The sequence below is a fragment of the Falco naumanni genome, chromosome 17 (genome assembly GCF_017639655.2).
Source record: "Falco naumanni isolate bFalNau1 chromosome 17, bFalNau1.pat, whole genome shotgun sequence".
NCBI classification, from domain to species: Eukaryota; Metazoa; Chordata; class Aves; order Falconiformes; family Falconidae; genus Falco; species Falco naumanni.
Window position 1 is genome coordinate 4,894,198 of NC_054070.1, and position 13,160 is coordinate 4,907,357.

General features: G+C 55.6%; 1 protein-coding gene across 1 annotated transcript; it reads left to right on the forward strand.

Annotated features, from left to right (window-relative positions):
* Positions 1 to 37: 37 nt before the first annotated feature.
* MTCH1 (mitochondrial carrier 1) lies at positions 38 to 11,504 on the forward strand. Its single transcript, XM_040616598.1, is given in 13 exon segments — positions 38 to 91; positions 93 to 239; positions 1,021 to 1,105; positions 2,438 to 2,544; positions 2,995 to 3,072; positions 3,391 to 3,448; positions 3,893 to 3,944; positions 4,744 to 4,803; positions 7,942 to 8,035; positions 8,391 to 8,438; positions 8,618 to 8,685; positions 9,403 to 9,478; positions 9,905 to 11,504. Coding segments are annotated over 13 exon segments (1,002 nt in total). The 3' UTR covers positions 9,980 to 11,504.
* The last annotated feature ends 1,656 nt before the right edge of the window (positions 11,505 to 13,160 follow it).

Genomic DNA, 13,160 nt, shown 5'->3' on the forward strand with positions numbered 1-13,160 from the left:
CGAGATCGCGCATGCGCAGTGGCGGCGGCGAGCGGCTATGGCGGCGGCGGCGCCGCTGCCCCCGGTGGCCCTGGCGCCCCCTGGCGGTGGCGTGGGGGCGGGCGGCGGCGGGCCCGGGGGGAGCGGCGGGCCCGGGGGGCGCTGCCCGGGCTGAGGGTGCCGAGGGGCTGTTCGTGGTGCTGGGAGCGGGGCTCGCCGCCGCCAGCCACCCGCTGCTCTACGTCAAGCTGCTCGTCCAGGTCCGGGGCCGCGGGGGGGGGGGGTGGGGGTGGGGGGGTGGGGCGGGGCACGCGAACCCCATCTATAACGGCGGGCCGGGACCCCACTATAACGGGAGGTGTTGGGCTCCTATATAGACCCCCTATGGGGACCTCCATGCACTAGGGATTGCCATATATACCCCCCCCCCCCATATAACAGGGGACCCCCTGAGCAATGGGAGCACCTATAGAATGGGGGAGCCCCCTGTGTCACAGGGGCTGAGGCCCCACTGTATAGCGGGGGTCGCTGTGTAACGGGAAGACGAGGGCAGCTATAGAATGGGGAAGCCTGTATAATCGGAGGACGAGGATACCTCCTATAATGGGGACCCCTTATATAGCAGGGAATAGGAACCCCTATAGAATGAAGGGATGAAGACCCCTATACAGTGGGGTCTCCTTTACAGTGGGGGCATTGGGACCCCCTCCTGACAGGGGATGGGGACCCCAGGTGCTGGGGGGACCCCATAAAAACAGGGGGGATGAGGCTACCCCCTGCAGTGGGGGGTTCTGTATAAGGAGGGATGGGAACCCCCAATATAATGGGTATTCTGAGTGTCTCTAGTAGGGACCCCAAAAATGGGGGGGCTGAGGACACCCTGTACCCTAGGGAGCCTGTGGCATGGGACCCCAGTTGATCGGGGGGTGATGGGGGGAACGTGGCCCTTTGGCAGCTCATGGATGCTGGGCTCGAGGCAGTGTGGCCCGGGGGCTTCGGGAATGCCGGGACGGGGACCTGCTCATGGGATTTCTCTTCTAGGTTGGACATGAGCCACTACCTCCAACCGTTGGAAGAAACGTCCTGGGAAGGAAAGTCCTGTACCTGCCCGGCTTCTTCACCTACGGTGAGTGAACGTCCCTTCCCTCCTGCCCAAGGTCCTGCCCAAAACCGGGGCTGGGAGCTGCCGACCTCCAGCAGCGCTCCCACCCCGCCTTGGGACCGTCCTGAGGCTGCGGCGAGACATAAACCATCACACCTAGTTGTAAGGCCATCAGATCTACCTACCTGTTGTTGGGGACAAGGAGGTGGCAGCCCTGGCGTTGGTGCTGCATCCCCTTTCCCGTGGCACACGTTACTCTGGGTTTACACCCTAGCGGAGAGGGTGGCGGGGGTTTAGGTTTGGTGGTGGAGAGTTCTGTGTGGGTTGGAGATAGGAAAGCGTCTTCCTTCTCTAAAACAGCCCTGCAATAACCTGGGCTCCCTGCCCTGCTCGGTTGTGTTGTAGATGGAGCCCTAAAGGAACAGAAATACCAAGAAAAGGGAAGGCAATCTATTTAGAAAGAAAAAAAAAAAAAAAAGTACTATTTTTCTTTCTTTGCAGGTAGAGCAGCACAGGAGAGGCAGGTGAATACTCCGCGACCTTGGGGGTTGCTCTCACAGCGGCTTTGCTGTGGGGAAGGGGAGTACAGAGTCCCGAAAGCCCAGTGTTGGGCTGGTCCCAGTGCCCGTGGGGTGGGGGCAGCCAGTGCAGGAGCGGTAGGACAGCGCTGCAAACCTGTCCTGGGACACCGGGGGAAGGAAACGCGCCGGTGCTGCCCTTTAGAAGATGCATTTTCCCAGTAGGTTGAGAGCGTTGGGTGATGGAGATGTGCAGAGCCTTCCTGGCTGGAAGACCAGCTGGAAGACCTGGCTTGTAGCACGTAGTGGGTTGTGTTCCACCTTGTTTTTATCAGGGAGAAATTGGATCTGTTGGCTTTTTTCCTGCCTGGAGACCTAAGGAAGTTTGCCTGGGAGAAGGTGGTGGGGCAGGAGCTGAACTGGGGTTGGAGAGATCCATATTAAGCCTGAATCCGACCCCTGGGGTGGAGGGAGAAGGTCCCTCCCTACCCTGGTTCAGTCCAGACTGCCTCGTAGCCCTTTCAGGTGAGCAAACCAGCCAAAAGACAAGTAGCAGCCCAAAATATCGGAGCTGTCCTTCCCGATTAGACAGATACAACAGGGAACACTGAAGGATTCTTTGCATCCGATGTGAAGTTTATTTATCGCTGTTATAATAAATCATTTTGGTGGGGCCCGCAGCGCGGCTGCCGTGCCACGCTGAGCTCCAGCCTGGTTTTGGTTGAACGCTGGAGGTGTTTGGGGTGCTGGAGGTGTTTGGGGTGCTGGAGGTGTTTGGGGTGCTTTCCGTGAGCCGGCCAGTTCCCAGCTGACGGCAGCCCGGTGTTTTCTTACCCAGCCAGACACATTGTGGAAGTGGATGGGAAAAGAGGCCTCTTCCGTGGTCTTACTCCTCGCCTCATCTCAAGCACTTTATCAACCATCACCAGGGGGAGCGTGAAGAAGGTAACGGTCGGTCGGCTTCTCTCTCCATAAATCAGCTTGCTGGGTCAGCCGGTGTTACCGCAGGGAGCCAGGGAGCCTGCATGTGCCTATGCCCAGCCACAACTGCACGTGGAGGGCTAAAGCACCCATCCCTTTCCATCTCCTAAGGGCCTGGAATAATCCTTAGGACAGGAGAACAGTGCCCATATCCCCAAAAGCTGGGGTTTTTTTTTGAATGAGTTTGATTTAATTTGAACAACCGCTTGCTTTTTATCTCTTGTAAGCAGTTTCGTGACCCCTCCCTTCCCGTTTTACTTTCCATCCTTCTCGTATGTTCCTTCTTGCCTGTTTTTCTTCTCCTCCCGTCTAGAGCGCAACTGCTCTTGGTTTCCTCCTGTCCTCAGACATTGAGGGTTTGTGGGTCAGCATCTCCATCCGTTTTGACCATATATTTCTTCTCTCTCCGCTCAGGCCTTTCCACTGGAAGACATGGAGCATGTTTCTAACAAGGACGATGTGAAGACCTCCCTTAGGAAAGTGGTGAAGGAGGTGAGAGGTGGATGTTGCACATTGAGTGACCAGGGAGATAGCCTTGGGGATGTGCCTGGAGAGCAAAGGAAGCTTAAACCGTGGGCTGCGGGTGAAATTATTTGAAGAGAAACTGTAGGTGAAAAGGCTGTGGTATTCAGTAGCTACTCTGTGTCCAGCTATAAAATATTTTGTTGGAACAGAGGTTTATTCAAGAGCAACAGATTTCAAAAGAGGGACCTGAAATGGGTTTCACCACGCTAAGAGAAAGGGCCTGATCTGTGCCGGTGGAGCAGCACAGCTCCTTGTACAGGGGTGATTTTTTTCTTTCCTTCCCAGACATCTCACGAGATGATGATGCAGTGCGTGTCCCGGGTTGTCTCGCACCCGCTGCACGGTGAGTCCTGTCCCTCTGCCTGGCAGCCCTCTCCAGGCTCAGGATCGCCCCGAAACCTTGTTGACTTGATGCGCTTCTCTCACAAACGGCTTCGTACGAAACCGCAGAGCGGACGCAGGTCTGAGCCCTTGCTTAGGGAGGCAGATGCTTGGGTTGGCCTTCAGGGACTAACCCAGCTGAGCAGTGAGGTGCGCCCTTCCCATTCATCCAGGAGCTTGTCCTAGAGATCCCGCTGGGGTTAGGGCCAGAAATCCTTCCCATCACACAGCCAGGGGGAGGGCACTGGTTTCTGATGGGTCTTGCGACACTGAGGACCGCTGAGAGGAACTGGGGGTGATGTGAGCAGAGGGAAGGGAGGGCAGAAGGGTCAGGGTGCATTGTCCTTCACGTCCATTGCAACCCAAACCGGATTTGTTGGTCAGCCCTGTGTTTCTTTCCTCCTAGTGATCTCTATGCGCTGCATGGTCCAGTTCGTGGGCCGGGAAGTAAAATACAGGTGAGTGGCTGCAGCGCTGAAGGGTTTAGGCACACAGAAGCGGGAGTCCAGGAGTCAGCGGTGCCAGGTGCTCCCTGCAGTGGGGGATGTGGCAACCCAGGAGGTCTGGGAGACAGAAAAGTGAATCTGGGCTGTGGTTAGAGGGTGGGGGACGGGACATGGGGGGGCTGGGCTCTGTCCCCAGCCTCCCTGTGTTTTGGCTTGTGTTCATGATTTTGGTGCTGTAACTCACCTCTGCTGATAACATGGTGACTCTCCTGCCTTTTTGCTTTAGGTGTTAATAGAAAGGGAAGTCAGCAGAGAGGCAGGCTAGGTGATACAAAGTGCTGCTGCAGCCCTGCTAGTCTGCAAGATTTTCTCCAAACCTTTTCCAGTAATACCTGCCTCTCTGCAGGGCAAAACTACACGTGCAGCCATGTGAAAGCGTGCTGGACGCAATTGCAACTAACCAACCACAGTCAGTGCGAGTTCCCAGAGGCAGGACAGGGTTCTCAGGCTGAGAATCAGCCTAATCAAAGCATATTACGTGCCGTGGCTGTGGCATGTGTATCCGCTCATGCAAAGCCAAGCGGAGTTCTTCTAGCTTCAGCATTTAACCAGTTACCAGCAAGCTGTGTTGTCCCAGGTGTTCCTGCAGCCTGGCAGAGCGCGGACACAATGCTCCGTGGGTTGAGAAGCAGCAGCAGAGCAGAGCTGCCCGCTGCATTGCTGGCTGGTGGCTGCAGAACGCATGCAAAGCTGCGCAGGACAGAGATGGAGCAACCCCGGCACGCTTACAGCTCTTCTCCTTTCTTGGCAGCGGTGTGTTCAGCGCCATTGGCAGGATATTTAAGGAAGAAGGGATCCTGGGATTCTTTGTGTACGTGAGTTTGTTTAAATACTTTCCCCCATAGTCCGATGGCTCTCCTGGCTGCCCTGCTCACCTCAGAGTCGCACTGAGCTCCCCCATCTGAAACCTTGTCTGACCACAGGACTCTCTCATCGCTCTCAGAGCACAGATTAAATCTGTGCCTTTGACAGCGCTCCAGTTTGACCATTAAGGTAGCCCCAGATCTTATCTTCAAACCTGCAGAGCCCAGAGAAAACCCCGTGTTTTTTCTTACCTTTCATTTTCCCTTGACGCTTCTTTGTGTTTCACTGAAGGGCCATTTAAAGCATTTGTTTGTGCAACAGGCACCAAGATCAAGTGCAACAATGAGACCCCTTGTTGAAATCAAAGCCAGGGCCTGGATAAGAAGCGCATTCCTCTGAGGAGCACCGCGGGTGCTTGTAATGAGCAGGTGGTTCGTGCCAGCAGCAGGTTTGCCTGTGAGGAGGGAGCGTGATGCTGCCCGGGTCAGCGGCGTTGCTGCCTGGGCCAGGAGGAGCCAAACCCCCTTTCCAGCTCTTAGGAAGTGCGGTGAAGCAACGTGGTGTTGCTGAAGTGGAAGTCTAGCAGACGTGTTTCTGCTTGAACCCTTAACGCTTCTTCCTTTTCTTTCACTTATATATATAAAAGCAGAGCCAGCTGCTGCCTCTGCTCCCGGTGGGGAGATAACTCACTTGGTGACGTCGATAACAGTAAAGGCAGCTCTGAAACGTCAGGAGGGGTTTTCAGGCCTGATGCCTTTGGCTCTGCAGTCACAAAATTTGAGCCTCCAGATGAAACATACCTGCAGCAGGAAGAGGCAAGCAGTTGCAGGGGGTCTCACCCCGTCCTTCCCCCAGGGGAAAAGGCAAGGGGTCTGCAGAGACCCCATCAGTTGAGTGTTACTGCATCTTCCTTTCGCAGCCCACAGCTTCTCTGCCGAGCTGTGCAGCCCCGAGCCTCCTCCATTAAATACAGGTTCCTCTGGGATGTTCCCTGTACACGGGGCACGGCTGGAGCAGGCTGCCCGGCAGCCCTCCCTCTCCTCCACCTCCCGAGGAAGTTAAGTGAAGGGAGCCGCCGCATTCCCTTCCATCCACATAAAATAAACACTGTCGGTAGCCTAATTAAACTTAATAGTTCACATGAAAGGCTTTAACACAACCCAGAACGTCTCGGGAGGGCTCTGAAGTTATACGTGCTCTGCCACCCCGCTAGGAAATCGCGCTGCTGCGAAGGGAGCACAAAATGCATCTGTAGGACCAAACCGCTGCTGTTCCGCTCTCAGCCCTCCAAACCCAATCCCAGCACATCCACTCCCTTAAAATCATTGTGATGCGCTTGTTGCTCGCGGCCTCGGAACCTCTGCGCAGCAGGAACAGCGGCACCCGCTCGCCCTGGGTGTGTGCCTGGCTAGAGGTAAAGACTTTGCAGGGGATGGGTTTATTGCTTCCCCACGGATCTGCAGCGGTCCTCTGCCTGCTGGCAGGCCAGGAAGGTGCTCCCTGGGCCCTGAAGCTGCTGCGTGCCGTCAGCTCAAAGATGCCTCGTCCCAGCTCCCCAGCACTGGGTTTCTCCTGCTGGGTTGCATCACCGTACATCACGCAGGCTTTCTCATCTGCCTGCTGCCATTTCAGCTTTTAATGACTTGTCATTTTCTAAAAATACTCCTAGTCCAGATCTCCTTGGACATCTCGCCAGGCGTGGGAGTTGTAGCACAAATGAATTTGGGTTTTTTTTAGTCCCTTTCTGCAGCTCACTCAGACTCTTGGTCTCCAGGCATCTCATAAGCTCAGGCCCAGCATCCGTTGTAACTTTGATGATGGAGGAGCGGGAGGGGTGGGATCCTTGTTGCAAATCGAACAAACAAGCCAGTGTATCAACAGATAAGTAGGGTTTTACTTGCACGGCTGCCACGGCTCAGCCCTCTGTTTCTGGACTTTATTACGCCCCTGTTGTATCTCCAGCAGCTCAGGAGTCTGTCTCAGACTTAACTTTGAATTAGAGAAAGGATTGGTTTCTTTAAAGGCTGACTGCAAAGCAGACCAGAGCTTTGCTTTCTTTGTGTATTGCATCTTTTAAGCCAGCAGATCTTCTATTGAAGACTTCTGCTGTGCCTAGCCCCCCAAGACCCACATCTCCAGAGCTGCTGGGACCTCGACAGTACACAGGTTGTCTCCAAAAAGTATTAACCCTGACTCCAAGCAAGTGAAGCTGGCTGGATGGGAGCACGCAGTCCCAGAAACAAAACTGGTCCCCTGCTCTAAAGGGGCAGCATCATGTTTGGGAAGCAACAAGTGACTCGGGCCCTGGCGTGCTCAGAGGTTGTTCTTCCCAGCCCGGCAAGCACTCTTAACTCAGTTAACCAGCAAGCTCTTAACAGGCTCACTTTCACAACTGTCTGAGCACATCTGCTGGTGAAACAGGTTTAACGTACACCCGGATCCTTTTGCACAGCCAGAGGAGGAGGCCCTGTGCTTGATGCCTGCGCTGGTGCAGCAGATGCTGCTGAAGCACTGACAAACCAGAGGAACCCTCAGAAATGTTTTCTTGATGTTTTGGTGCCATTAGCTGCAGAAGCTGGGGGTGCTTGTGCGTGGATGAGAGGCATAAACCAAAGCAGCTGTGCTCCCAGGTGGCAGCAGGGACTGGGAAAAATGAAGGGGCTGAAGTGCTGCCCCCAGTTAGTCCCAGTTTGCAGTAGAACAGGTTTTGCAGGAACACCACCCCTCATTTTAATTTCTAGGAGAGAGATTCCACAAAGAGATGAGCTGCTCATTCTGCATCCAGAAGAGCATCTGCAAGATGCGCTTGATGGCACCACTTCATCAGCGTCTTGCTTGGGTTTCAGAGCAGGAGTTGGACCAAGGAGGAATTTGGGGTAGAACAAGGGGACTTGGCAGAGCCGTGCCCAAACGGCAGATCCAAGCTTCTTACTCCAGACCGTCCCTGGCCGCACACGTAGAACCGTTGTGAAGGCTGGGAGAGCCCTGCCCTCCAATCTCCCCTTCTCCCTTTCATTTCCTTCCAAAAGCAAAGTTGTGTTTTGGGGGAGCGGGGTTCCTCTGCGCTGGTGGGGGGAGGGTGGGCACCTCAGGAAGCATCGCTGGGATCATTCTCCACCTCACACCCCTCTTTTTGCCATTGCAGCGGTTTGGTCCCTCACATCCTGGGGGATGTCATCTTCCTCTGGTGCTGCAACCTCTTGGCTCACTTCATCAACACCTACGCGGTGGATGATAACGTGAGTGGAAGCGCCTGATGGGGGCCCCATACCAAGCACCTGCAGTTGGGAGGAGTTTATAGGAGGCAGGAGCTAATTTAATACAGAAAGGACACTGGGCATTAGATAAAGCCCCGTGAAGGTGCTAAAGATGCTGTGTCTGCTCAGGGCTGTGTTTCAACTGCAGTTTAGGGGATCAGTTTTGATAGCAGAAGTCTTCCCCGATTCTCGGCTGGGATGCAGTGCTGCTGCTGTTGCTTTCTGCCTTGTTCCCCTGCCCCATGCCCTCTGTCTCGGGCGCAGAGGGATGCCACGCAAGAGTGACAGCCTGGTGTCATCTGCCTCCTCCACAAATCCCTTTGGTTTCTCCTTTCAGTTCAGCCAGGCATCGGTGATCCGGAGCTACACAAAATTCGTGATGGGGGTACGTAGGCAACTGCTGTTTCTCCCCTTCCTGTCACCTGTGGGGTGAGAGCTCGCGGTCGGGGGGCAAAGGCTGGTTTGTACTTGATATCCAAACGACAAACCTTTGCTAGCATGCAAGCTGGAAACAGCTTTGACACGGTGAACATTAGACAGGCTACCAGTTTTCTGTGCTTTCAGATCGCTGTGAGCATGCTGACGTACCCGTTCCTTCTCGTGGGAGATCTCATGGCAGTGAACAACTGTGGGTACGTCCGTCACACGGAGATCTGAGGCTTTCCCCTCCTTTCTTCCAGCCCCTTGTCTGAACCCTCTGCTAACGATCGCAAAGCTTTCATACGGAACCCTAAACGATATGGCACCTTGCAGAGCTGGCTCGTTCCCTGTCCCAGGTTGCTTATAATTTTAGAGATCAGAGGGCACAGACAAGAGCAGCGTAAAAGCTCAAGCGGAGAGAAATAGGGAGAGTGGTGGTGGTGCGGTCTGATCCGAACTAGACCGGAGGCAGAAGGCGTCAGAGGGACCGTGCTGGCTCTGGGGGTGGCACGAGGGAAAGCAAAGCCGTTAACGTCGCGGTGGGTGCAGGCAGGAGCAGGAGCAAGCTTGCTTTCCCAGTCCCACCGCCGCAGGAATTCTTCTGCATTCACGCTTACGGGACGGGGACTGGATCCAAGCCGCTGCTACTAGTATTTTCTTGATATCTGTTGGCTTTTGAAGGTGTAGATACAGCATCTAGTCCTGCACTCTTAACGTATCCAGGTAACGCTCCTTGTTTGTACACTCCAGGGGTAATTAAATTACATGATCTGTTGCATTGTAAATAACGAGCTGGTCATTTGGCCTTCAGCCCAGCGTGGACGCCGTTTCCGTGTCCTTGCTTACACTTAACTGCTGCTCTTGTGTTACCCGTCTGGATAACGTGAGATCTGTACAGGCCGTCTCAGCTATTTCTTGTTGCCACACAGGCTGCGCGCTGGCCTCCCGCCCTATGCTCCTGCGTTTCCATCCTGGATCCATTGCTGGAGGTATCTCAGTGCTCAGGTGAGGGAGTGGGGCACACATGGGGCTTTGGGCTCCCTCTGCTCCTTCCCGGGGTCTCCAGCACTGCCCAGAAAGTGCTTGTGCTGCATCCTCGATGCGCTTTGTAACCTACGTCAATCCTTCCAGTTCTGCACTGGTACCAGGCATGGAAGTACTGGTCTGCCCGTTACACGCCCAGAACTTGCTGTGTGCAAAACTTGTAACCAAGACATTGCACACAGCAAAGCGAGGTGGCTCTGCCCGTCGCCATCGGTCAGCCCTGGGGGGAGTACCCAGCGCCCACGGGGCTGAACCCCTTTCTCTTCCGTAGCAGCCCGGGGTGCTGAGGCCCTGCGGCCGGCACAAGCTGGTCCCTGTTAAACCAGCTGCGGTCCCCTGGCCGGGTCTGGGCACGGCTGCCCTGACCTTGTGCTCTCTCCTCCTCAGGGGCAGCTGTTCCGTGGCTCCAGCCTGCTCTTCCGCAGAGCGCCCGTGCCAGCCGCCTGCTTCCCCATCGACTGACTCCTCGGCAGGGAGAGGCGATCGACTTGGACTTCTCAAAGAAACCCTAAGCTTGTTCCGATAGATTTCTGTTTTTTTTTTTTTCTTTTTGATCCAAAGTCCGTGGTGCCAGAGCAAGACACCTCCTCTCCAGCAAGGCCGGCAACGAGTTGGCTTCTGGACATCTGGCTTCAGGCTCCAGCTGGACCAAAGCTCCATCCTCACGGCTGTCTCAACCGGGACACGTAGCAGAGAAAGCAGGAGGGCATTGTCTTGTCTCTTTGGTCCAGGCTGTAGCTCCGGAGTCACTGGGAAAGTCCAGGAATCCAGAAAATGCCGAGGTACTGAAGGAGCCAGCCCTGAGGTGCAGGGACAAAAGCCCGAGCTGAGAAGCAGCCGGAGATCCGAGGTCGCCTTGCTGGGAGTGCTGTGGCAGGTGGCTCATCCTGGGCGAGATCAACCTTATTTAATATTTTGAGGGTACCAGAACACCAGGGAGGGTTCAGCCTCCCACGGGCACGAAAGGGAAATTACAGTTATCAAAACACAAAAGGGAATCAGAGTCCCGCTACAAAGAGCGGTGCAGTCCCAAAGAGACGGGTATGGGCTCGGTGTGGGGAGCGCACGCGGGGGGGGCTGCGCGCTGCGGCAGCTGCTCCGTGAAGGCTTTTTGCTGCGGGACAGGCTGCGTGGAGGATACACCCGACAGAGCTGGTGGTGTAACCTGGACGGGCAGCCCCTACGCGTTTCTCAGGGGAGATGGGTCCTGGGTTCGACCGGCGTGACTGCATCGCACGAGCCTCACCATGAACCTGCCGGGCTCCTTCCGAACCCCGGCGTCGCGGCTTCGCCGACGGAGCCGCGCGTGGCAGCGTCCTGATGATAACAGCTACACCCCGAAGGGTTCCACTTGCAGGAGGGGCACTCGGTCCGTTGCTGTCTGGAATAAACGAGCTGGCCAGAGGCTTGTGAGACATCGGGGTGAAGGGCTCCTGGTGCACACAGGAGCACGGCTCAGCGCAGCAGAGCTCACTGGTGGCAGCGGGGCAGGATTTACTCTCAGCTGCCCAGATGAGACTTTTTTTTTTTTTTGCACCGGTCTGTGCTGTCACAGCAGCCAGACAGATTTCCTGTTTTGGTTCCCCCACGAAGCAGTTTTGCACAGAGGTTGCTGCACTCTCTGGGAAGAGGTTTTGTGGTCCTTGAGCAGGTTCCCGTGTGCTGCCGGAGCAGCAGCTGGGGTCACATCTCATCCTGGTCCTCTGGGGACCCCAGCCTGCCATCGCCCAGGGGTTTTCCTCCATCAGAGAGGTTTGATCTGCACCTCCCAGCCAGGGCTGGCAGGATGGTGCTGGAACATTCTGGGACTGGCAGTCCCCACCCAGCTCCCTTCAGTGTGGTGAAGTTGGTCCCGTTTGTCCTCCCTTCCTCCTATACAGTTTAAGTTACAGTAACAGAAGTTAAATAATGCATGGCCCTGTTCCCTACCACCAGAGATTATTTCAAAGAAGGTTTAACTATGCTCCAAAATACAGCTGTAAAACAACAACTGTTGGGTGGTTTTTTTTATTATTTTATTTATTTATTTTTTTATTTTTTCCCCTGCATAACAGGCTCCCTCTCTCAGGGAAGGTTTCAATTTAAGACGGGCACTTCCCTTGGTTTCTTCCCCAAAGCAGGGGCTACACCACTTGTTGCAAACTCAGATTCCCTCTGATCTTCCTCACCTCCATGGAAGGTCAGCAGCTTTGAGGCTGAGCAAACTGCATTGGGAGCACCTGGAGTGAGGGTGGAGGCAGCACTGGGCTCAGCTGCTTGGAAGAATATACATGAAAGTAGATATTTGGAATGAAAACTGACCCTGAGCTCCGCTGGAAGGGATGGCAGAGCCCCTTGGCTGGTGTCAGCCCCATCAGGTAGGCTCAGCCGCTCCACCCTCCCCTGCAGGGCTTGCAGGATCCTTATCCACTGGGCTTTTACTGCATTAACTGGTTTCTTGCCTCCTCCAGCACTGGGCATCGCCTCCCCCAGAACCACAACGCCTGCTCAGGAACATACACCTTCACCCTCGAAATTAAAGCCACCTTCTGCTGGTCACACGCCTGTAAAGCCTCCGACACCCCACACGCGGCCGCCACAATTTCCTTTCCTTTGAGGAATTTTACCTAAACCTGCACCGGCACAAGCATCCTGCCAGCAATTCCTGCCCAGGTCACTGGGACCCACAGGCTTTGCTGGAAACACCACGCATTTTGTTGGTCAATTTAAATGAAAACCACATTTCAGAGCTTTCAGTGCATTGCTTTACCTTGAAGCGGGGGGCTGCCATTCATAGGATAATTCAATATTTCCTCATCTCCTGTTTCCAACCCTGGTTCTTCGATGTCCCACACTTTGGGATGTCCCAGCATGGGGCCAGCACCTGGAGCAGGCAAGGAGACAGCTCAAGCCCTGGCTGGGCACCCCCCTCCCTTAAATTGCTGCCCCGTTAGCAGATTCCCTGGTCCTGCAGCTGATGCTCATGTAGCACAGCTGATGGGGACTGGGCCTGATCCTGCTGGACAGGAGACCTGGGGTGAAACCTGTGGTCAGGAGAACAAACAAAGGGTTGTAGGAGGAGATTTGGGTCCGGCACCAGGGCACGGAGCAGGGGATTTCTCCCTACAGTCCCAGCGCTCCCCTGTCTGCCCAGGAAGCAAATTTGGGTTTAAATACTGACTTTCTCCTGCACAAAACCAGGATGGGTGGAGATCGCTGCTGCTCGGGGCTCGCACGGTTTATCAGCCTTCAGTGGAGACCAGAGATTGCCGGGACTTTGGCCTCATCTGCTCCCAGCGGCCGGGGGAGAAGGGAGCACCGACGGCAGCCAGGAGAGGGAAACTCAGGTCAAGGCTGCCCCGACTTTCCGCAGGGCGCGGGCGCTTGGGTCCGGCGGGGTTTGGGGAGCGGTGAGGTGCTGGTGAAGCCCTCGTGCCCGGCGAAGGAGCTCAGCCCGATCGCCGCATCCTTCCCTTTTACCCCCGGCAGAGCCGTCCTGCTGCAGACCTTCCAGCTAAACCCAAACCCGCGCCCAGCCGTGCCGCTTCTCCCCGCTGCCCAGCCAGGGGAGCAGCCCGGCAAACCTCTGCCAGCCACTGCACGGTGCCCGTCACCCTGGTGTCTGGTCGGTGGGAAGGCCAGGGGCTGCCAGCCCCCCCCCCCC